The 26,089-nt window shown below is 40.8% G+C and overlaps 1 protein-coding gene and 1 long non-coding RNA gene across 3 annotated transcripts; both read left to right on the top strand.

Moving 5' to 3' along the window:
- Positions 1–1,521: 1,521 nt before the first annotated feature.
- LOC104966103 (uncharacterized) lies at positions 1,522–13,228 on the top strand. 2 transcript variants are annotated; one of them, XR_800620.1, is made up of 5 exons: positions 1,522–1,570; positions 2,772–2,880; positions 5,799–5,813; positions 10,424–10,474; positions 13,132–13,228. It is a non-coding gene; the product is annotated as an uncharacterized lncRNA (long non-coding RNA). The 2 variants fall into 2 exon arrangements; XR_800621.1 differs by lacking the exon at positions 10,424–10,474.
- An 8,111-nt stretch (positions 13,229–21,339) lies between these two features.
- LOC104966527 (sodium/potassium/calcium exchanger 2-like) lies at positions 21,340–23,507 on the top strand. Its single transcript, XM_010795712.1, has 5 exons — positions 21,340–21,438; positions 21,717–21,851; positions 21,945–22,034; positions 22,371–22,537; positions 23,230–23,507. The coding sequence occupies exons 1-5, from the start codon at positions 21,340–21,342 to the stop codon at positions 23,477–23,479; spliced, it is 741 nt and encodes a 246-aa protein (XP_010794014.1). The 3' UTR covers positions 23,480–23,507.
- The last annotated feature ends 2,582 nt before the right edge of the window (positions 23,508–26,089 follow it).

Here is a 26,089-nt window from a genome sequence, read left to right as displayed (position 1 = left end):
GGTGAATTTTTTGGGAAAAAATTTTTTTCAGCTTACAACGTGTCATAAATCAACGGCCATCATAATTGTTCATCTAAATACTAGGACATGTTAAGCTTTCACACTCCCACGGAAACAGACCGCCTCACTCCCTTCTGCTCCTCTTATCCATAGATTTCATAATTCAGTGGCAGCCGTCATTTAGCATACGAAGAATACAGGGTTTACAACTGAAGGGCTCTTTCTTCAAATGTGTCATTTGGCCCTGAATGTTTCTAAACCTTACAAGATCAACACATGGAATAATGTTATGCATTTCATTTGGCATTGTGCAGCTTTACTCAACAGCACATCAGTGCCTCCACATTCTGACAACTCCTCTCCAAAAAATGGTGTAAGGTGTGAACAAAAGACTTGATATTCAAAGATCTGAACAAAGCTTTGTGTTCGTTAAACTCGAAACCAGAGGCCCTTCCAAGCACGTCATTTCACAAGTCACAGCGACACAACCACAGCACAGCACACACACACACACACCACACACACACACACACACACCACACACACACACACACACACACACACACACACACACACACACACACACACACACACACACACACACACACACACACACAAGCAATTTTGGAGATGAAGTGAGCGCCCTTTAGTGAGGCAGTTGGTGAAAGGCGTTTGTTTCAAAAATAGACGTTACAGTGCTGCACATGGCACGATGAGATGGCAGAGAATTGAGGGATTGTTTAAGGACTGGCGTCGCTTTGACATGCCCACTCTCACACAAAGTTATCGTGTTAAAACTGGCAACACGGACACAAAGTTTCAGAGTTTTTAGACCACTCGAGTCAAAACTAGGCTATTTTTACTTTAAGCTTTATTTTATTTAGTTAAAAAGACATGTAGATATTGTAACTTTGTTTTAAAGACAATGATACAGCTCTAACAAAATTCATTGCAATATTTCGTCTTCAATAGCACAAATACGGCATTTAACTGTGCTTTTTGATAAGTGGCACTTATTTCGTTTCAATTTAGTTGAAACACAGGTTTCTTTTTTCTCCATGTTGTCAGCTGCAATGCTGCAACCAGCAATCTATGTTCTTAATTGTTTTCTTTAAACATGGTCGACTAGCTCCCCGGTATCAAGGGAAAAAAACAAATGGTGAACGTGTTTGAGTTTACGTTACATAAGGATTGCATGGGAAATAGGAATACTGAATACAAAATATATGCAAGTGAAATGCTATTTTTGAGGGTATGTCAAGGAAATCCAAGTAGACAATCTGATGTTGCTCAGCTTGTGAGTGACTGCGTCAGCAGGCACAGTGGGGGGGAGGAATCTGTCACTCAAGTCTCGTCCTCTTACATCACAGTCGGTCGTCACATCACTGTAACTGTAATGTCTCTCTAGCGTCTTTTTGTCTTGTCTGTGTGGTTGTGTGCGGCATGCTTCACATCTATGTCCTGTTTTCTCTCTCTCTCTCTCTCCCTCTCCCCCCTTCTACTTTTCCTTCTCTCTGTGTTGGATGAGAAGACAATTCCTGTGACGCCAGAGGATGAAAGCAAGTTGTCGGTAGGTCTGGTCTGATTGACACTCTTCTTCCCGTCTGCTTCTGTGTTTGTCCCCGTTTTCTGTGTAGATGTAGCTTGTGTTTCTCCCCACCATACTGTGAAGAAGACATGTACACTGTTATCCCTGGCCTTCAGAGAGTAGCTCCCCCTCTGTTTCCTGAAGCCTTGTTACAACACTTGCACTTTGCACGCAGCATGCAAAAGACAACCGAGGAAGAAGCATGTGTTTACAAGACTCTTTTTAATGCTGTTAAACTTCTTGAGAAAAGCATGTCAGAGTGTTAACCTTTCACCAGGATTGCGAAGGTTGAACAGCAGAAGGAGAGTCTTCCCGGTGGCACGGCGAAGCGTTGTCTCTCCTTCCTCCCGTTCACACCCATACAGGCCTGTGAATTAGCACCTCACACCTCCTACTCCTCAACTGTGCGCAGCCAAAAGCGGACTCATTCCAAACAGCTGCCGCCTGCAACGACGCCAAATGTCCCAAAGTTCAGCCCAAACTGCTGGAGTGACCTTGGCTTGGATTCGTAACTCTGTTTTTCAGAAACCCAGGCACTTTACGATAGTTACACTGCGATGCTGCGAGGTTTTATGCAAAAGAGGATTAGGGAATAATATTCCAGACAGCTTGGATTAATAATGGCTCGAGTAAAGTGCTTACAATTGATAGACTGATGTTAATATCAGCATATTTGATTCATGACAGACATAAGAACTAGTTGTTGGAATAAAGTATTTATTATTGAGGTTAAAAGCTTGGTAGCACTTTTTATGTTGCCCATGTCTATAATGCGTTATAAACATACTTATGATATGCTAGAATATGCGTCTAGTTATGTTATGATGCATACTAACAAGACTCACATTATTTGTATAATCTGCACGGTACAGTTAAAGTTATAAGCACTTGTATTTGTTCATAATGCTTTATAACAACACATTATTAATGTAATTATTCCAACAGCTTGAAATATAATACATGCTGATCCCTCTGTGAGTGACCTGCAGTCATGACATATTACGATATTTGACGTTTTATATCCTGTTGTGATTATTGTCTCAAAGCATTATGAATATTAAACAGTGCTATAAAGAGATTATAACGCATTTTAAAGCATAATTACAGATGTGGCCGTACTAGAAAGTGTTACCAGTCTGCTGCAGCAGGACGTTTGATTGACAGCGTGTTTCTCCTCTCACAGGCCCGGCCTCGGCTTCAGAGGGGGGGGAGCTCCGCCTCCCTGCACAACAGCCTGATGAGGAACAGCATCTTCCAGCTCATGATCCACACGCTGGACCCTTTAAGTGAAGGTAAGTCAGACACACACGTAGAAAACTCTTCAAAGATACATCTGACAATTAGTTTTTCGTCTTAAAAAACTTCTTTCAGATGTACTGGATGTGAATGGAATCCAAAAACCCATGACCTTTACTGTCAGAAAACTAAGCACATAACATATGTTCATATCCTGAACCTATTTCTTTGGCAGCACCATATGTTGTTTCTGGCAAAGTTTTAATTTAGTCCACAGTTCAAATAGAAAATGTACTTTTATCCATGCATCTGCCGTTTCCACCATTAACATTTTGTCCTTCTAGCACCTATGTGCCAACACAGAAATGATTATTCTTTAAAATAGCCTATCCGTAGAGACGAGGGGAGTGCGGTGCTGTGTCAGAGCTGAGGTGGAAGATCATTCTACTTTAATCCAACATCAAGGCCTATTAGCTTAGCTGAAGGAAATGTAAAACAGCAGTGTCAGTGCTCGGCACGGAGGGGAATATGTTAATGGTGCTGTGAGACCAGGGGAAAGAAAAATTCACATTACCGGGAGTTTCTCATCAGTGTCTTTGTTTAGTGAAAGGTCTTATGACGATGAATCCTAAGGCTTAAAAATATGAATATGAATGTTGAATGCTAATTCCTGTTTACTGACTAATATGGGTGTTTATTCCTTTTTCCCCTTCCAGTTTCCATAGTAATGTATTAACAGTGCGTGGCGTTGGATTAAAAGCATCAGTGGTGGTGGTTCTAAAGAAAATAAACAACATATGGGAAGAGCCTATTTCTAAGCTCAGAACAATGACCAACCTGAATATTTCCCCTCTGGATGGATGTGATCTCATTAGCAGATGTCTGCTCTCCGAAAATGACTATACATTCCTTAAAAGCCAAACCTAGAATGAGTCAGCTCAGGAAAGATTAATAATCGTTGCCGAGATGGGCCTTAAAGTGCTCATTAACATGCATCAATTCTGAGTGTATTCCATCTCGGAGATTATAATGTAAATCAGAGGCTGCTGCTGCCTGTTGTATATGTACCGGAGAGCAGGTAAATACTCCACCCTGCCCCTCCTTCAGAGCCTTCTAACACGCCATAATGATTGTACACTGAAATATTTACTGCTTGTTTGACAGCACGAAGATTAAAAGACGGCAGAAAATGAAAGACGGCATTTGGGTTTGGAATTCAAATCCCACCAAGCATCTAAAAACATCAAAATACATATACTGTGTTATTTTTGAGTGGATTCAAAATTCAGTTTTTTGATTCTGCCAAGATGTTATATCATACTTGACTGATGAGTCTTTTGGCAAAATACTGACTGGAAATAAATGCACTGAAGCAACGACTACAGTGTGACATGACGGAAAGATTGAATTCATTACCAGAAAGAACAAAAGCAACACTTACGGCTGAAATGTCCATGTGGGTCGTCTTCACACATCCAGCAAACCTAATGATATTGGGGAGACGTGTGATTGTGTACAATGCATATTTCCTGATATCATTAATGCTACACCACATTTTATCCGGGATATGGCAGCTGCATCTATGAGAGGCGGTGCTAACTGTCCTTGCGTGCTCTTCTGCTTTAAGTGTAGCTCAGCTGGGCTGTCGGGGGGGAAGGCGGCAGGACTCAAGCCATACATTTTTTATGACCATTTCTCAAAATAAAGTCGCCTTCGCTTCCGAGCCGAAGCAGAGTCTGAGGTTGTTTTGCTTGGGCTGGGAACTTATTACATTTGTCAGACTTTCAGAGTGAGGGCGGTTAGAGTGTTTGAGCCTATAGGGGTTAAACACTTTTCCAACAAGCACATTAAAATACTTTCCACTGATTACATCGTCCTTTTAGCTAGTGATAACACAATTGGGAGATTTTATTTTTCAACAGCGGCCTGTTTTGGGGTAAAATAAACTTAAGTGAATGTTTGTGGGTCTCTTTGAGTGTGTGTGTGGAAAATATATATGGGAAATACACTTAATTGCTTTTTCCCTGGACATGGATTACAAGATTGATACCACTCTCGATGTCATACATATCATGATGTTGCGACATATTACAGTACCATAAGCAGAGCAATTAATTTAGAACAATTGTCATACTAAAATGAGCTCACACAGATTTTGTATACAATCAAAACAATTATAACTTTCACATTTACCATCATGGCAGTAATTTGTGTGCAAACTGACCCACTGTCTGCAACAAACCTATGCATACTAACTATTCATTTAAAAGGTTTGTGTGTTTTTTTGGAATCGAAACCTCATCACAAGGCGTAATATTGTGATACTCAAGTGTATAGATATTTTGTCTCCTATATCCAGATAGTGGTTAGCTTAGCTTAGCATAAAGATGTGCTATTGCTCTGACAAACCCAAGCTAGCTGTTTCCTCTTGTTACACACGAGAGTGGTGTCAGTCATCTCCTCTAACTCTGGATAATAAAGTATTTTTCCCATATATCATATTATTTTAGGCTCAAATATTTATTTCTCACATGAATCGAACTACAGCAAGAATGATAACTATAAAAATGACCCCAAAAGGTAAATAGTTTGAACTCAAGTGGATATTGTAGTCAACACCTGACATACTTACAGTGCCAAGCGATGTGGTGGGTAATCAAAAGCCATCTCATTACCAATGTGTTTTTGTTCTGCAATGTTAAAATGGTCTTTCAACATGCTTCCTAACAGCATTTATAACAGCATCTCTCCCCCTCCTCACAGCACAGCTCTGCGACTCCTTATGAACTGTTTTCTTATTCTTATGATCTGAATTTGTTTCTCTGCACGGAAGTTACAGGTCACCAAATATCCTTTTTTTTGGGGCTCCGAGACACAGCTGGAATCAATTATTTACTGTTCTCCAATATCACCTGGATTTATGTTCTCTCTGCTTCTGTCATCCTCTCTTTCTTTTCTCCTACTGTCCCCTCAGAATTTGCTGACTCTGGTGAGTTACTACTCTAATTTCTGTACCCCCACCCCTCCCCAACAATTCTCATTTCAACAGCCTGGAGGAAAGTCTCCTGCCCGACGTGTCCCCTGTAAACGTGTCCCCCCGGCGCCGCTGTGCTGTCTGTCCCCTCTGTCCTTCAGAAAGCTCATTCTCTTCTGTGGATGTGTTCCCCCTGGAAACCCTCTGTGACCATTTCTGCATTGTTTTCCCCATCGTCCCTAATCCTCTCTCTCCTCTTATCAACTCCCTTTGCTTTGTCTTGCTGCTCTCTGTGAGACAGGCGGACGCCCAAAAACGAGGAATCTTGTTTATTTCCTGTCCTCCTAAATATGGACATTCATGTCTCTCAGCTCCACAACGTTGTGCTTCAATCATGACTTTTGGTGTTTCGGGCAAAAGGTGAAAAGTTGTCAGCTGTTTTCTCTCAGTCCTCCTCACACGCCCTTCATCAGGAGTCAATAAGATCTGGATGAACTGCTCCGGAGTAACATTTGTTTCCCTCTTTCACAATTAGCTGTTCCCACAAAGCTGTTATCGATTATTCACATGCTCCATGAGGGGATACAGTATATTATTCAGCATCCAAGAACAACAGCTTTCTTGTTACCGTGAACGTCCTTCAGTTTAATAATAGCTCTTTAATCCTGCTTGTTTTTCATTGGAGAGAACATCGTAATAGTCTGGTACAGTTAGTTCCCGTCACAAGTGCCCTCATCTCTTTTTCCATCAGTGTGGAGCTACAAACAATATCACTTAGGAGTGGCATCAAATATTGAACCACAAAGAGAGTGGGGCGGAGTGGCTCTCGCTCTGTCTGAGCCTCAGTGGATGCTGAAACAAGCCTCCCAAAACAGCACTCACTATTCTGCCTGCGTGCCGCCTTTGGCTCGTCCCCTCAGTAACATTCATCACTCTGAGATGTGAACTCTGTGTCCATCGCTAGGGATCGGAATCCAAAACCAGTCCCAAAATGTCCGCTCTATCTTAATCGTATGCCTCTGAGATTATTACATTTATTTTATTCATGCTAGCTTCTTTTTTCTTCGATAGTTGCATTGGTTTTTAACAATCAGAATCAGAATACCTTTAATAGTCCCACAGAGGGGACATTTACATAGTTACAGCAGAAAAGAGCCAAAGACAGCTTAATGTTACCGAAGTAGCATGCATAAAAAAATTAAAAATTAAAAAAAGATTAGAATAAAAAAAGTTACATAATTTACAAAAAACACATCCTGTAACAGTTTTGAGGATATATATATATTGCACATATTGCCCAACAATACCAGAATTAAGAAAGCATGGCTAATTTAAAAAAGTGAAAATATCCCGGCCTTTACATAAAAGCACTGCTCTGTGATGATGCGGTGAAGTATAGTAAACATATTTATGAGAAATGGCGATTCCTGCAGATCATTATCTCGCTGACTGGAAAGATCGCTCACTGTGCCGACTTGGCCTTGGAGATCATTGTGGTCGATGCTAGGCAGTTTTTTTTGTGAGCAGACATTGAACCAAAGACCCTCGCTGGCGGAGCATAGAGAGGACAAGGTCATTTGGGTGAACCGCCATACACCCATGTTGGCAGACAGGGTGCTTATTGGATGAACGGGTGGGACGAACGGGCATGTGGCGCGTTGTTTTGTGGCAGTTTTCTAATCAAGGCACAGAAGGAGATCAGCCAAAGGGCGGCAAATGAGGGTAACCCTTCGTAAGGTTGTGATGATGTAATGTTTACCCAAACACAAGCAAAAAATAAAGGGAAACAATAGAGGAAGAGTAACCTTAAATACACAGGGTCTGGTTGTTCTATGTCATGACTTTCATTAATTTAACACTCATTTAGTATTAGAGTTAAATCCATTCGTCCAGCCCCTAGCCCTAACCCCCACCGACACACACACACACACACGCACACACACACACACGCACGCGCACGCGCACGCACACGCACACACACACACACACACACACACACACCACCAGCAGAGGTGTCTGCATGGTGACCCAGGACCATCGATCACATGGTTCAATAAAACTCGCTGTCACTGACCTCAAACCCATTGTGCAATATATTTTCCATTTATGCGGATATAAAACATTGATGTTCTGCGGTAGGTTTTTAATTGTTTGTTCTAACAACATTTTGTACATCTAACTTCAAGATTATATTTAGGTAGGTGTGTGGAATAGTAGCATCTTCACCTGTATACAAAATATAAAGAGATGTGTAAAGGTCACAGTCACGCTTTGCAGCATATTCTTCATCGCCAAATAAGTCATATAGGCAATTGGTGTATCTTTCAAATTATGATAAAATATATATTTTCAAAGAACCGTTCTCAATTTCAGTTAATAAGGGGGGTATATAACTGTTGACAATAATCTCCTTTAGGACAAGTGGGTATGAAGTGTCCAAAATACACATTTAGGTGTTTAATATACTGACTTTGCAGATTTCTACTTAATTCACCAAACGTTGGCGTTACATAATGACTCATTTGCACATTTAAACATAACATTTCAAAACACTTGTAATGAAAAACATCTTAATGTAAGTAACTGTTAACATTTGAACCTTTTCATAAGTAGTATCCCTCCCTAAACCTTGCTTAATTTATTTCCATGGATAATCGTAGCTCCAGCATGTTATGTAACTGTGACCGAACAACCCCAACCTACCAACCCATCATCCCTCACACACACACAAATAAACACACACACACGCACATGGAGGCACACATGTCACACCCCCTCCCGTGCCCTCTGAGCTCACCCTCTGCTGGATGGGGGGGGGAGGAAATAATCAATGTTAAAAGCCTTTTTGCTTCAGCACAGACTGTGAATTTCCCTGACACCCCACCCCCCAGCAGACAGTGTGCACACACACACACACACACACACACACACACACACACACACACACACACACACACACACACACACACACACACACTGAGGCACATATACACACACACACACACACACACACACACACACACACACATATTCACACACACACAGCTCAACAGAGGTTTAGAGGTCACACCCCAAGGACAAGAGGGCCCTGGTAAACAACAACAGCTTCTCTCCGGCTGCAGGGCTCTGATTGGGTTAATTGCTCTCAGAGCTGCCTCCGTCAGAGGCCAGCCGCACAGTGATGGTGCACTTCAGACCCAAACAGCCTAATCATGTGGGATTGAGGCACTTGTCCGGGAGTGCAGTGGATGAGCAAGACGCTCTGCAATAGGATGTGTTTTCATCTCATTAGATTGTTCTCAGGGCTGCCAAGGCTGCCATTTGGCATGAGATCCGCACCATAATCCTCTCACATGTGAGGGAGTGGCCCTCACTGTTGGGCTCAGTTGGATATTAGTGTGAGTGCATGTGGGTACTGACTGTACTGTACACCAACACGCATGCAGAACAACTAAAAATGTCTGTTTGTGAAGAGAAGGGATTGCTAATTTAAGTCATAGTCACACGGATCCCTGTTTCGTTGTATTTGGCGGCACCTATGGTGATATGCAGAACTGCAAGAGTTTCCACTTTCTCTTTTATAGAAGAGGCCAAGCTAAAGTAGACCACTTCCTGTTTCTTACATGGAATACATAGAATTTGATTTAATAGTTAATATATTACAGTGCTTTAATTTTGCCTATATTGCTACAAACAGTAAATGAGAACATTTTGAATAAGTTAACATTGGATTGAGACACATACATATCTCACTGAATAACGTAAGACGTGCAAGGTATAACAAAGAGAGGTGGACTATTTACAAGCTTTGAATGTGGTAAAAAGGCAGCTTCAGAACAGCCTCTTGGTGCTCATCATTGTTATTTGTATTATGGATGAACTGGTCTTACAGAGGCTTGGAAAAGGAGACAGTAAGCTACTAATAATGGCCTTTAAGATGAAGTATAAAGAATTAAATCCTCATGATATCAATTACTACCTTTGAGACAGTTTGGAGACAAAGTGCATTGTGGGCCGCGAGCCTCTGTGTCTTCTGCTCAGCTGCTTCACGCTCCCTGTTGGTTTGAATTCCTGAACAATTCATCATGCTGATGTGCTGACCCCCTATTTACAGTAGCACCAAGAACTGCTACAGTAAGGGAATCAAATTAATTGTTTGGGTTTCATTGTGGAAATAAAACGCTGAATCATCAAGTCTTTGAATACGCGTGCGTGCAGAGGAGAGGAGGACTCATCTTTCTGTTGCATGTTGACCCAGTAAATTCTCTTCAGACTTCCCTGTTCTGTTTGTTTGTTAATATATCATTGTATGAACCTCTTATTATTTTTCTTCTAGTATCAACCGCTCCTTCCCCCTCTCTTCTTCTTTTTGCTAATAATGATCTATCCTGTGGCAATGGCAGGCTTTCTATCAGCTACTGTAATACTATAATGTATTCCATTTGTTTTTCAACCCTGTTTTGCACTTATGCAGTGATGACTCTGAGAGACTTGTGTTGCCGTGTGAGTGTTTGTGCAGTATGTGATGTAGAAGCAGCGGACCTGTGTTGTTCTGTCATGTTCACTCTTTTCCTTTTCTCTGTTTGTTCGTCGCCTTACCCTTGTCTTTTGCTGTGATGTTGTAGAGCTTGGGACTTATGGGAAACTAAAATATTATCACTCAATGACTGAGGAAGGTAAGCCTGAAAGTTTTCACTTGATTCTTTGAGTCAGCTCCTGTCATCCCTCTTGGTTTTTCTCCATCTTTATCGTGACACTCCACCTCCAACCCCATCTGTTTGTTTGCTTGCAACATTTTTTTTAAAAAAGTTTGACAACCTCTCTGAGATTTCACTGACATAAGTGCAAATCATGGTAGCCATGCCATATTTGTTTTAATTATTCTCATTTTCTTTTCTTTTTGACTTTTTTTTCTTTCTTTCTCCCCAGAGAATATGTACATATTGTGTGTTACTGTGTGAAGTGCTTCTATGGTTATCATTAACAAGATGTTTTGAAGGAAAATGGAGTATATGTTGCATTTATTAGATTTTGTGAGAAAGCCACTGATTATTTTTTTAAATGTTGGTCAATTGAACACATTTCCTATATATATAGCAGGTAAAACCACACATGCACAGAAGAGATCTCCTGAAAACACACCACAAGGTTTACTTTTTATTTTCTTTCGTTCTTTGGCCCCATCTGCATTGCTGAGAATCATCCATGCCTCAGCACTCACTCTGAGTTCACTTGCACCATCCGCGGGGGCACATGTAAGACGTACGTTGCTGAATTTGGCAAACTGGAGTGACTCATCCACCCAGTGGTTGTGTAACAGGCAGAGCCGGCAGGGGAAATGAGCGGCTGTGTAAAGAAGGGCTGGACTTGGTTGTTCTTAAAGACTCTGCAACTCTTCATCATTATGCAAATCAAACCTTCATGTTTCTTTGTTGTTTGCCGTTAAAGATAAAAAAAATGAAATTGTGAAACCATTCCCAAAAGCTATATCAAGTAAAATAAGTCTCGGCTAGCCTTAGCTAAAGCTTAAATTGAATGTACTAAATTAAGTAAAACAAGTCTCCTTAGCTTAAACTTAATGTACCAAATAAAAAATATCTATTTTGATTATTAACATCCAGCTAATTCAGTTCAACACTCTTAACCAATCCACATCACTCAACAACCAGGCATGATGAGGAAAAAAACCAGTTCAACACATGCTACAGCTAACTAGCTTAGCATATTTCAGCATCTAGTGGAATTCATCCAATAGGAACATTCTGTGTATCTTGGCTAGCTGTTATATAACATATATAAATGTATTAATCGTAAATACATGTTTTAGTTCATTTCAAACGTATGATATTTGAACTTTCTATTGTTATACCTTCCAAACTTATCTGCTAATCTAGTGACTTCCCTCTCTGCAGAAGAGTATTCCCACTGAAACCTCATGCCAGAGACGTTTTCTTAATCATTAAAGAATTCCTTTGAAATTTATAAAAAAAAGCCCAACCCAACTCGTATTCCCAAGCCAAGATAATTATCTCACACCCACACACAAACACACTCTCACTGCCGCACATAACGTGCAGACAATGACCGTGTAAGGTGAGTGATGTCAATGAAGAGAAATGTGTGACGCCGTCTTGTGAAAATATGTGTGCGTATACCTCTGAGCGCATGTGTGTCTGAAAGCGAGACAGAGGCGGGGAGGGGCTCTGTGTTACCGAACGACCAAAAGACAAAGTGAGAGAGAAATGGTGTTGGAAAAAGACAGTGAGAGTGAGAGAAACGGGAGCGAAATGTAGAGTGAGACAGAGGAGACGTGAGGAAGGCCGGCGGTGACTTGGGGTGGTTAATGATTTTCGCCAGAAGGTCACAGACGGTGTTGACATGGTCGGGTGGAGGACGTATCGACGCGTCACTGTGTCAACCACTGACGAATCAGTCATGCCCTCATAAAATGAAGGAAAAAAATCTTTCACATTGATCAATAGTAGGACATGCTTGCAAAAGAACTGACACGCACAGGACGTCAGTGAAACTAATATCGATACTCAAGGTTTTGCACTAAAACAACATGCAATATGAGACCTAACCATCAAATATTAACAGCTAATTTAATGTTGGATTTTTTTTGCATTTGGTATCATATTTCTTCTACTGTTGTTTGTGATTGTGTCACAGGCAACACATGGCATGGGCCGTTATTCTGCGATTTCAAGAGATCACGCAGTTTATGCAAGCAACAAGGTCGTGATGCTAGCGTCACACAGCATCATCTGTCCAGTGTTATCGAATCAATAAGTGAAATCAGCAGCCATTTATTCACCACCTCCAGTGATTTCAAAATGATTTATTTAATCTGACTTGCAGATGTCTCTTGCATGCTACAGTATTTCTCTTTGCTAGAATCAGGAGGCACTCCAGTACAAGTAACACTATAGTAGGAGTATCATGATGATCCAATGTGTGACTGTTGATGTGTGATGCTGTCCCCGGCTAAACCCTTTGGTTGCTTTTAGTTCCCAGCTAGCCTCTGACACCTCTTGTGAGTTTCTGATGTGTGTAAGTAAACAGGAGTGACCTCCAGAATATCTTCACAAGAGACCCCCCCCCCCTGAACTGGCTTCGCCTCCACCGAGGACCCAGGACATTGCAGGATCAACAGTATATAATATGCAATGTCATATTGACTCTTAATGTTGTGAAATGTGAAATGTGAGCCGCCTGGGGTCAAAGGTCACAGCGGAGCAGCTCTGACTGGCAGGAGGACGAGAGGCTGTGAAGACGCTGCGGCATGCAGCTCTCTGTTCTGCGTTTAACCACGATGGCCACTCTGTTGCAGGTAAATTCCGAGAGAAGGCATCCATCCTTCATAAGATCGCTAAAAAGAAATGCCAAGTGGAGGACAGTGAGAAGGCCAACGGAGTGGCCAGCCGCTCTGGTAAGACGCTTTAACATGTTCCTGGGATATTTAAGTTATAATTTGTAACATTTCTGCTTTACAATGTTTAAAGATACCTACCAGAACATTTTTAAATGTCCTTTAATTTCCAAAATAACAACAAGGATACCAAATGTGAGTTTCTATGCTAAGTTAATGGACCAAACATCAAATTTTTTATGGATTTAAAAAAAAATTCATCCGAGATCCTTTGAGACAAGGAGTAAGTAATTGATTGTTTGTTGTGTAGTGTTGATATTGTCTTTAGTGGTAGAAGTAGTAGTGTATAGAAGCGTAGCATTAGCTTAAGTCTCTTACTGTTGGTCAGCTTCCTCAGTTTAGATAGGGGAGTCTCTACTGTAGCTTGGCTGAATCAGTCCTTCCTTCAGACATTCATTTTTTATTTTGACTTTTTTATTTTCGGGGTAATCCTGGGTGGGGATTTAGTCCCTGTTGGGGGCAGGCGTTTCAGCCACCTCGAGCCCGGCACGCTCCAGAAGATAGTTAGGTAAGTTTGTAGGCAGGATCTGGGGAAGCTTGTTATTTGAAAGACTAGAGTCAATGCTTGTGTAGCATCTGGCATCAGATATATTTGCCTGTTGTTTAGTGAGGCTGGGCTGCATGTGTGCAGCATGTCTAGTGTGGTGTGGTGTGGTGTCTCTATATCTGTGTCAGGCCTGCTAGTAACCTGTGTTTTGTTGATTATTAGGAGATGTGCTCCAGTGTATCTTTGTGAATCGTTTTACTTTAGTCACTTTCTTTTATAAGAAAGTTGTTTGCAGTTTACCTTAATTTTACTTTGCAAATTGGCTGGTGAGCCCTCTTTACTTTTTGCTTATTAAATCACCTTGTGGCTTCAGCAATCAGTTTTCTCCTTTTTTCTCTCGCCCGGTTATTTTATATTTTGTTACTTCCCTTTGGTTCCCCTAGTCCAGGAGGGAACGTAACAAACATTATATTATTTTTCGTATATATATAATTATATATATTTTGTTTTGCTTCTTATATTTTATGACTATTTACAGTTTTTTTTTGCGAGCTTCCAGCTATTTCAAACTGTTGTACTTGCATAATCAGAGTGACAATAGGCAAGAATCTTAAATATTCATATTTCCAAAAATATATTCCTAATATTATTCGTCAGGATTGCCCACTGAAACAGTTAATGAGCTTCACGGCCGATGTTAAACAAGCATGACATTATCAAGAACTGCCAAATTGATTGCAAGTGTTGTCTTCAAGCTGTATTTAAATCAATCACAGTCACTGCCAATTTCTGTGTTTTTCACTTCAAAGAGCGTTGGACCAAAGGATAAACAGGCGTCCAGAGGAAGCTCTTTGAAGGCCACAGTGTAGTCAGAGAGGCAGAATCAAAGCCAGGCATACATGCTCATCAACAGGCTAAATTATGCTAACAGCGCCACATTAACATATTAGCATTTTAATCAAAAGCATGACTGGTATCATCACAGCATACTTTTCAGGTCTAGAACGTATACTGTCAGGATTATTGTTTTTATATCCCATCTTTATTTATAACCTTTCAGTCACATTATCTATCGGAGAATTCTTCTAAATGTGTCACATCCACACTTTCGTTAAAGCTATTTAGACTGTTACTATAGTTTTATCATGTGATTAAATGGATTTCGGCTCTCTGTATTTTAATAATAGCTGTTAAATAAGCATGGCCTATAATGAAATTGAGTCGTCAATTTATTTATTGTTATTTTAGAAATTTGAACCTCAGCTCCTTTAATAAGTCTATAATACACTTTTTAGCCAAAACACAAACTCAAAAATGTAAATTTTTAATCCCACAACCCCAAAAAGAATCCCCCATAGCAATTAGCAAATTCTTTTTTCAGGATTATGTGAACAAACTGGCTTTTATATTTCAAATATATTACATTATTATTTGGTAGTAATGATCAGGAGTAAGGTTGGTGGAAATATCAATGCAGTAGAAGTTAAAATAAAAATAGATTTTGTAGCCATTATTTTTGCTCTTTTGGCATCATAGCTGGTGTTGTCTCACACCTCTTTATCTTCTACACCAGGGGTATCCAACCTTTTTTAGGATGAGAGCTATTTTCAAAAAATAAAACAAGTCGTGAGCTACTCTTTTTTTTTGCTTTTTGCAGTGTATATATTTAGCACATTTGAACATTATTATATGCTTACCTTTAACCTTCCTTTGTGTGCTGTTTGGGTCTGTGGGACCCGTTTTTAGTGTTCACTAAAAGAAAATGTTTGCAATTTAATTATTTTAACCCGCATGATTTGGGAGTGGTCCTCACCTCCTCTAGGGGGGTCTGGGGGCATGCACCCCCGGGAATATATTTTTTTAAATGTTGTAGTGAAATGCATCAATCTGGTGCACTTTGAGCACAACATGAATTTATGGATACAGCTCTCAACACTCATGAAAGGGAGCTGTATACTTTTCTATGATCCAAAGATCTTTAGAATATGATCACAACCACAAATCATTGAAATGTGTTTATTCTTATCTTATGTTACCTAGTTAGCATTCTTTTTTTTTCTTTATGCATATTTTACAAATCACTCCCCTTTTAATTTTTTTTTACCGTCCTATAGTACACATTGGAATGATTTCTTACTTTTATTTTTTACAACTATACCCCTCCTGTTGTGTTCAGGTCAAATCTGACCGATTTACTACTTTCATCAATCATAATTTTTTTGTATTACATTTGATTGCATTAAGGCTTTATGATATCTTTCACAGTAGACATTTGAACATATTAAATTGCTGACCACCACTTTCATTGAATTTTGGATGATTTAGTCAACTTTGTAACACCCATGGTGTTCCCGGTCATAAAGAAAAGGAATTAGTAACCATCCGGATCAGATACAACACACACACAAACACCCACACACACAAACACACACATACACTAGATGTGTTTCCCCCCCCTTATGTGCCAATACCCCCATGTGAATCACACCTGGCACATACAAACACACACACACACACACACACACACACACACACACACACAGAATGGCACCTGCAGGAGTGGTGCTGGCGTGAGCGATGATGGTGGGACGCAGCGACCCACTGGGCAAGCAGACGGTCCCGGGGAGAAAGGGCAACGATTCAAAGCGGCACACTGAGAGGAGAGGGGGCGGAGGATTCTTTCATTGACTAACACAGACTGAATCATGCTGCCATTCACCGTGTGAAAAGTTGTATTTTCAACCAAAGATATCTGTTTTCTGAAAAATTGCAAACTTTTTTATTATTATTATTATTATGTATTTATTTCAACAAGGACCATGCATAAAAATACATTTATCTCAGAAAAGAGAAGAGATTAATTATGCCAGAATTTAGCTAATAGCTCATTTCCATCTGCAGTCCTTAGATAGATACATAACATAATTATGAAACATGATTTAAGGTCAATAAAATAATACATAGTACTGTTAAGGTATAATATTACAATACGGTTCAAATTGAAAAACTCAGATGTAATTAATGTTGGCATGGTTGCTTAATAATATGTTTGATTTGCTGTTCGCTGCCATTGTTACATTCCCCCTCGGAAATGTCTTCCATTTGTCTGAACCTCAACAAAGGTGCTCGCTCCAGTTGTGTATTATCACCCACAATGCATTGCAGTTATACACTATACATTCGCAGAAAAGGACAGCCAGGAATGGTGCACTCTCTAGTGACCATGCAGACTATTATATAGATAGGTAACCAATGAATGCATTTGATGGCAATAGCAGGGCAAATAAATACTTTCAAGAGTTAACTTTGCATTGAAATCCCAAGGTTTATAACTTTACACGAGCCATTGTTTTTAGTTAAATGTTTCCGTTTAGGTGGATTTTAATCTTGCACAACCCTTTGAATCAAAGCCCAGTCTTTGAAGCATTTTGCCTTACAGCACAAAGATAAAAAATGTATACTGTAGCACTTTGTATTTATAGACCGCTGTATGCCCCCCCCTGGGTACGGCTGCATGTCTGCTGCTGAGGGAGCATTAAGGACGCTCTCTGAATAGACTGCAGGAGAAAATGCTGAAGAGGAGCCCTAAGACCGCGTGTGTATCGATCTACTGCAGCAAGGCCACATTGATCTCCCACTCTTTCCATAATCATAGTCTTTAAAGATAAAACTGTCATCACTGCGTTGAAGCTGAAAATATGTGTGCCTATAATAAGCAAAATGATAGACTATATTCTTCAGGTGAAGGCAGAAAAGCACATGTATGGTAAAGAATAATCCAGGTGGTGATTCAGAGGATTGGGACGATCTCATTGGCATAATTCCCATATGTTTCTATATTTAGAGGCGTGTCCCACAGTGCACCTGTGTGTGTGTCAGTCAGGAAGTAGCTGGAGGCATCTCACACCTTCACATGCCGCCTGAGGCCCGTCATGCTAATTGTTCAATTCCTCCTGGATGCCTTGGCAACCAAGATTGGGGAATAAGGTCAAACTAAAAGCAGCAGCTGACTTTAAAAGCTTTGAGAGCTGTGCTGACAGAAACGCACTGCAATATTTCCCAAATCAACAGACGGGCATTTTTCATAAAAGTAACAAATATATTAATCTCATATTCAGGCTAGGATTCGCAGCAAATTGTCTTTCGGTAGAACATACACGACAGGATTTTCTACTTTCAGCACACATTTTGAATAATGTATGAGAGCGTAAAGCTCCCGTAATCGGGTCTTTAAATAACATTCTGAGAAGATCACAACCAACAGGAATTTGTGACTCATCCGAGCTCCTCTCTGAACTAAAACGATTTCAGTAAAAACACACACTGTGTACATCATGTAGGCATTATGTATTTCAGGGAGGAAGTAACATCATGAATATCTGATTGCTTTGCTAAATAATATGAGATTTCATATCAATGTCATGAAAAAGCACATTTCCGACTACTCAAAGATCTAAAGGGTTGGCAATGACTTTTTATTTTATTGACTAATCAATTAGTTGATTAATCGTTACAGCGCTTGGCAGATTAGTTGGAAAAAACACATTTAATCAAAAACATTTATGTTGTGATGTGCTCATTTGCTCACACTTTTCATGTCGATTTCAACTCTTGTAGCTTTGTTTCTACTTAGCACACGCATGCCTCCAGGTTAAAAAAGAAAAATAGAAAATGTCACACCTCCCTCGCAGCTCTGGTAAAAGTCAGTGCCTTTAAGCTCGGAGTTGGCGGTGTTGCCAACTGAGGCCCCGCGGGGCAGGAAGGCCCCCTAGGAGCTGGCATTTGGGAACCAAGTCAGAGAGGGAGCAGCAGCACCTCTATGGGGCTCTTCGGCAGGGAGAGCAGAAATAGACAGATGACAGACTCACAGTGTGCAGCGTCGGCCTGAAACGCTCACCTGCATGCTGTCAACATATCCATCAAAGAGCTGTAGGCAAAGAGCAAAATCCTGCATCACTTCCTGCTAAATCACATGACCAAGTCTAGCTTCCAAACACTGCATTCAACCCTGATAAAACCTCTTAGATCTCCACGTGTATGATAAGCAATGGATTTATTGCCTCAGGCTTTTGGTTTTAGGCCTTTTAACATATAACAATGCAGCCATCTGGATAATGAGAGGTGGGAATCAGAATTAGAGCATAAGTGATGCAAGCTTTGCCTTTTGTTTGGCGGCTCTGATTACCAAGGTTACCGTGAAATACTCAGCAGCGGTGGCTGTCACATCAGGATAGGCTCCGTGTGATTCACGATTCTTTCAGTAGCCATCTTTAAAGATTTCTGCCTCCCTCTCTGCTCCGATAATGTGATTGACAATTATTGTTTACTGAGCGAACATCTGTTATCAGCATCGCTCTGTGTGGTGTGTGCGTGTGTTTTTTAATGTATTATTTTTACACCTTGGCTAACTCTCAAAAGGGCAAGAGACACATTTGAGGTCATCAGTGGATCTACATGTGTGGACCTGTTCTCCGCAGGTCCCCGTGGCTCCTTACCATCCTGTATAATTGGATACAAAGGGACCCAAGTCATGTTCCCACTCTCAGAAGGCTTTGTTGTTTTAAAGTACCAGATTGATTAGTAGAGAGTGATTTCGCTGCTGTGGACACAACCAGAGATGGCAAAAGTACACACATCCTTTACTCAAGTAGAAGTACAGATACTGGTGTTTAAAAATACTCTGGTAAAAGTAGAAGTACTGACTAAACTTCTTTACTCAATTAAAGTAAAGAAGTATGTGCTTTGAAATGTACTTAAGTAAAAAGTACCCATAACTAGCAGCTGTTTTAAAGAGTACCTGACCTCCCTTTATATTAATAGAACAATAATGTCATTGTTAGCTAATGAATGTTTCCATGCTGAACAACGGCAACATGACAATGTTTTCATTGGTCCCTCTTCTTTAGAGAAGACCAGGAAGTGATGGATACAGGGATCGTGTTCAAATCAATAGGCACACAATGACTCTAAATAATAACGATCACGCCACCAAACACACATTCAAACTAAAGTAAAGAGACTGTTTTGAAAATGTAAGAAGTAGAAAGTACAGGTGTTAAAAATGTAAGAAGTAAAAGTAAAAAGTTGTCAGAAAAATAAGTAGTGGAGTAAAGTACTGATACCAGAAAAATGCACGTACTGTAAGTACAGCAACAAAGTATTTGTACTCCACTACTTCCCAACTCTGGACACAACAGATAATGCTCTAAATAAAAAGGAGATTTAGAGTCTTTCTTGCAGAAAGTCTCTGGACCGTTTCTGTGAGGCTGATCTGCAGCGAGGTGACAGTCTTTGGCTCACTTGGCATTCCAGTGGCAGGTCCAATCAGCCCCCCCGAGGGTGTGCCGCCGCAGCCAGCCTCAGCACTGGTGTGGGGGGGGGGGGGGCCCTCAGGCTTGCTGCAATCTCCCCAATCACTCTCCCCACACTCCTCTGTCTTAAGGTCACCGCTGAGCAAAAAGCACATGCACTTCCAGTTCCTGCCTTCCATTTTCTGCAGGCCTCCTGAATGCTTGTGTTGCACTACCCACCCCTCCAGATAGTTGCTATGGAGAGGTGTGTCCCAATGAGACATGTTACCCTAAAGGAGACACTTTTTCCGACATCGCTATAGGAACATGCAAAAAGCCTGACTTAGCTAAAGGTAAGTTGAATGAAACACCAAGTGATTACACTGTATTATATATCGTCTCCACTCATTATTAAATATCAAAAATGGTTAGAATCGCCACTAAATAAAGCTTGAAGGCTAAAATGGCATCATTTTTTCAAACTCTGGAGTTATTTAACAAAGTTGACATCAATATAATTCAGATAAATATCCAGGTATTTACATTTCTTAAAATGTCACTTCTCTGTTCCTTTAGTATTTTTTTTAACAGTTGTTGTAATTGTTGTGTTAAGTTATTTTCTTTATTGGTTAGTTTCTTGTTTGCATATTGTATTTTTTTCATTCTTTTTGATATAAAAAATGGTTTGCTTCGTGTCCTTTTGAAAGTATAAAACAGATATAGACCTAATGTTAGGTTCCCTTTTATTAGCCTTTAAGGTTTCTTTATTCCAGATGTGCATTTCCTCATGTTATTTCATGATTCCTCTCTAGTTTTATTTAGATATATGCACAATAATAATACATTTAATTGATATAGCGCATTTTTCGAGTTATGACATGGGGGGTGGGGGTTCCAAGGGAAAAGCCAGTTTGAAGAGGTGGGTTTTGAGGGCTTGTTTGAAGGATGATAGGGGGGTTGATTGTCTGATGTGTACAGGGAGGGGTTCGGAGCTTAGTCCTGGTGGTCTTTAGGGTGCTTGCATCTCCGGACCTGAGGCAGCGGGTGGGGATGGGACAGTGGACGAGGTCAGAGAGATAGGGAGGGGCCACGTTGTTCAGGGCTTTGAAGGTGGTGGGTGATATTTTGAAGTCGATTCTGTATTTAACTTGGAGCCAGTGGAGGTTGTCGAAGACGTATTGCAGTTTGTTGGGGATTTTGTTTGGTAAACTGTAGAGTGTGCTAATTTTAAATCATCATGTGAAGGTGTGAGATGCCTCCATCACTCTTCACTTCCATACTCGACTACTGCATTAGCCTAATGCAGTAGTCGAGTATGGAAGTGATGAGTGCATGGATGAGGGTTTCAGCAGCAGTAGAAGAGAGGGAGGGTCAGAGGCAGGCAATGTTCTTGAGCTGGAAAAAAGCAGTTTTGGTGATGTGGATGCACAAGTAAACAACAACACGATTATTGTCATACCAGTCTGCATTGTCGATTATGTTTAGCCGAAAAGTAAATGTTGGGACCGCCTTTTTTATTTTATTTACATAACTTAACCATCATTATTTTAGTCCGAACCATGATCTTTATGTAAACCCATCAAGTACCTTTATTGCGTGTTTGTTAACAACTTTACAGCCTGTTTAAAACTGTAATTCTCTGGGTTATGACAACCAATCCTGATGAATGTTTTATAACCTCTCCTCTATTGTTTGTGTTCTGCTCTCAGGCTGAGGACGAGGAGGAGGACGACCAGCCTCTGAGCCTGTCCTGGCCTGACTCCTGCCACAAGCGCATCACGTACCTCCTCATCATTCCCATCGTCCTCCCACTGTGGTTAACGCTGCCCGACGTCAGGAAGCCGGTGTGGGAGACAGTCTATCCTCACATTGAAAACAAGAATCCTCAGTGTGGGACGGAGAAGTGTTGAACTCGTTTTGTGTTTCTTCTCTTTCAGACTGCCCAAAGGTTCTTTCCCATCTCCTTCATCGGTTCCATCTGCTGGATTGCAGCATTCTCCTACTTAATGGTGTGGTGGGCTCACCAGGTACATACTTTCCCAAAGACAGACTCACTCCCCCTGTACATGACGAATTGGGTGTAGTGTGATCACGACAGAACATTGTAAAATCCTAACATAATCCTTTTCAAAAAAACAAAGGAAGATGCAGTCGTCTCGTTTCTCCATCCTTGACATTTCAAACAAAACCATATTGTCTAATCCTCCCACATAATTATTCAAAACAGAGAGCTTTTTTATCACCTCCATCAGCTCCCAAGCATCACAAGGAAATTAAAAATAGCTAGAACAAAAGATTAGGTTTTTATTTACCCCAAAGCTTAGTTTTATTTTATTTTTTTCCTTTTTTCGTTTTGTTTGCAGGTTGGAGAGACCATCGGGATTACGGAGGAGATTATGGGCCTGACTATATTAGCAGCTGGAACGTCCATCCCTGACCTCATTACCAGTGTCATCGTGGCACGCAAGGGGCTGGGGGATATGGCTGTCTCCAGCTCCGTCGGCTCCAACATCTTCGACATTACAGTAGGGTACGCACAGGGCCTCTTACATGATTACATTTTTCTTTATATGAATATGTTATTTTCTCCTTACCATTTTCGGCCTTTACCTTTTCCTTTTTTTTTATAAGGATTAGGTGGGGGAAGGTAACTTCAGTGCAAGCAAATGGCGATTACCCATGTAATCAGGCTGTGTCGTGCTTTATTTATATTTCCCACAGTATATAATTGCGATGTAACAACGGTGTAAGGCAAAACCCTTTAGTGCACAACTTTAGGTCCTTTATTTATTTATATATTTATTATATGTCTGTAATTATTGTTGTGTTTTATATATATTTTAGGTGTGTTGGTTTAATTATGTTTTTATGAATTTTTACTCTGTAAAGTGTCTTTGAGTTTCTAGAAAAGAGCTCTATAAATAAAATGCATTATTATTATTTATTAACTGAAGCAAGGTGAGAAATAAAAGTATGGGCAGGTGCTGCTAAGTTGCTCTTTGATTAGCTTTTGTCTAAATTATTGTCAAATTAGACTTTTGTCTAAATTGTTGTCAAATTAGAATCATATTATCTGTGTGTGAGAATTCTCATAACAGAAAAAGAAATCTAGATTCAAAATAATTGAAGTAGTGACATTCGTAATTGTACATACTGTTGTCTTCTTAACCTAGTAATTGCTTACAACATGAAGCTTTATTGAACGTGTTTTTTTATTCGCAGACTGCCGTTCCCCTGGCTCTTATGGTCCTTTATCAACAACATGTCTCCGGTGAAAGTCAGCTCCAACGGCCTCTTCTGCGCCATTGTGCTCCTCTTCATCATGCTCCTCTTCGTCATCATCTCCATCGCCGCCTGTAAGTGGCGCATGAGCAAGATGCTGGGCTTCATCATGTTCATGCTGTACTTCGTCTTCCTGGTGCTCAGCGTCATGCTGGAGGACAAGGTCCTCACCTGTCCCGTGTCCATCTGAGGAGCCTCTTCCTGTCCCTCGTCACCGCCACAACNCAGACACGGACATTTCCGTTCAAAAGCGCTGGAGACGCTGTAGTACATATGTCTTTGCATGGGCTGATTCTGTGAGAACAGCACCATCTACAGGCCTGGCATATGTACTACAGCGTCTCCAGCGCTTTTGAACGGAAATGTCCGTGTCTGTCTCCTCCTGATTGGTGGAGTTTGCCCAATAGCCGTAGCGCCACTTCTGTGACGTCATAGAAGTGTTCAAATCTGGATCAGTCTGTATCAGATCCGTTGCAGCCCCTTTTTAAGAGATTTGGGTATGGAGGAAAATAGAGAGGGTTGTGTTTTCTGACACTTGGTGAGTTCCCTGGAACACCGGGGACACATATTCATGTATAAAAGACGTACAAAAGTGCATTTTGCATGATAGGTCACCTTTAATTGACCTACTAACTATACGTTGGAAGGTTATATTATCTCTCCAACCAGTGGTTGTTTGTGATATGTTGTCAGAAGATGTCACTCAAATGACTTTATCATCAATTCTGACAAACTCTGACTTTCGGTGTGTCACGATGTCAGTAGCTCGTCACTCTTTCATAAAGCCATAGAGTACAAAGTGCTGGCTAATCTGATCTGCCTCAGCCAGTATTTCAAAAGAAGCCAGTCAGTCCATCAGGAAACAATGAGAGACCACAAGATAACAAGATAAGCCAGGGGAGAGCTGGTGAGGTGGTCCTGAGGAGGGGGCTGGGTGCTGCATATGATGAAAGACCCCACTAATGCCATGACAGCCAGAGCAAGTCTGCACTGTTGCTCCTAATATATCCAAACCATTTTAGTATGGTGGCCCCGAGGGTCAAAACACAACATTTCACAAGAAAAAAATAGATTTTGATAAGTGAAGTGTTGTTTCGCATTATAGTATAGCGTCTCTGAAATTCTCTTTTGTGATTTTTTCCTCATCAGAGGTTTTCCTTGGAATTTTTGTCTTTGTTATATTTTTAGAATAGTTGTTAGCTTTTGACCCTCAGGGCTACTGTAAAATCAGGTCTAAACGTAGCTCTTTAAAGAGAGGTTAACTGTAAAAAGGTTACATTATATTGTGTTATAATGGACTCAGTATGGAAAGTGGTTAAGATGCCAGCTTTGCTTACCGATGTGTGTTTTTGCACACAGAAGTAAATAGAAAGGGTTGGACGAATGGTTGCTTCAGTTGCTGGAACACCATCAGTATGCACAGCCAAATGTGGAACACACACATCTGTTGTTTCTCAGTGAAAACTGGCATGAAAAACATGGAGCTAGTGATTTTCAAACTCCCCCATCTTGCACCGCCATGTTTTCCCAGCTTGTGTACGAGCTGGTAGCTCTATTGCGACCTTGAACTATGCCTGCGGCCTGTGGAGTAAGGATTTACGGAGTGTATGCATTTCTCAGATGGTGGGGAGAAGGAATCATTCATTGGTGACTTCCTTTGGCCCTTCTGCACAAACCAGTGGTAAGTAATCAGTCTTTTTTTCATAGACCCGAGTCAACCATTAAGTCACTGACAACCCCACCAGACTAAGAACCTTAAAGGGCCAATGTCATGGACATTTCCACTGATCATAATTCCATTGTTGAGGTATACTAAAATAGATTTATACTGTGCAATTTTCCAAACTCACATTGGTTTCTCATACAGCATCTCTTTAAAGTATGTGTATTCACTCTCTGTCCTAAACGGCTTGTTGGAGCTCCTGCCCCCCCCTATTGAGTAAGAAAAAGGTTTATAACGCTGTGAGCATGGGTCTGCTGAGAGCATTTCTCCACCATCCCAACTCGTCTATTACCAGCGTTCAGGGAGCTCTATGCAAGTCAATAGGACTCCCTGTTAGTTAGCCAAGGGTCCTGGTGTGTGAGGGGCTCCACGGATTGGTCCATTTGGGCCAATCCGGTCATTTGTTGTTGATTTGGGTGTTAACACGTCACAGAACTCAGGAAGCAAACAATGGAAAAAGAGAAATCTCCAACGAGGCGTTCTGGGGCAGCATGGACAGGTCTTCTCTTTGTTAGAGTTTTACTCCCTACAGGGTGTACTTTGAGAGTTTGTGACTCTGCAGACCGTTTACATGCATAAAAACCTTCATAACACACAAGGGGACAGGTAATAACCGGAAAAGCATGACATGGGACCTTTAACTGTAAGAGAACGTGCAACAACTACGAGGAGAGATACAGTTATATGAATCCATCTTTGACCCGACTACCCTCGTAGCTCTGAGGGCCAAGATGTATGACAGTGTAGTCACCCTTTGACCTTAATGCAGAGGGAGGACTAACAGGCCAGATGTGTCAGAAAGCCAGCATGCTACTACTGCAGGCAAACGCAACCAAAATATACAAATTATAGCATTGAAAAGTCTCTTCCTGAATATTTTAGGATTAACAAAAAGGAGTTTTTGATATAACCTCTGTTAAGTAAGGGATAATGTGGACTAAAGCAATGTGTGAGATTAACCAGCAGATAAGCACTCATTAGGGAAAGAAAGGGATTGACCAATCAGGCCAGAACTAAGAGGTACATACTGTATATCCTTCAAAAACTGTTTGGGGGAAAGATAAAAATAGATAAATC

The sequence above is a fragment of the Notothenia coriiceps genome, unplaced genomic scaffold (assembly GCF_000735185.1).
Source record: "Notothenia coriiceps isolate Sejong01 unplaced genomic scaffold, NC01 NC01_scaffold00037246, whole genome shotgun sequence".
Taxonomy (NCBI): domain Eukaryota; kingdom Metazoa; phylum Chordata; class Actinopteri; order Perciformes; family Nototheniidae; genus Notothenia; species Notothenia coriiceps.
Note: the sequence above shows the minus strand (reverse complement) of the source record. Positions and strands in the feature narration are given on the sequence as shown.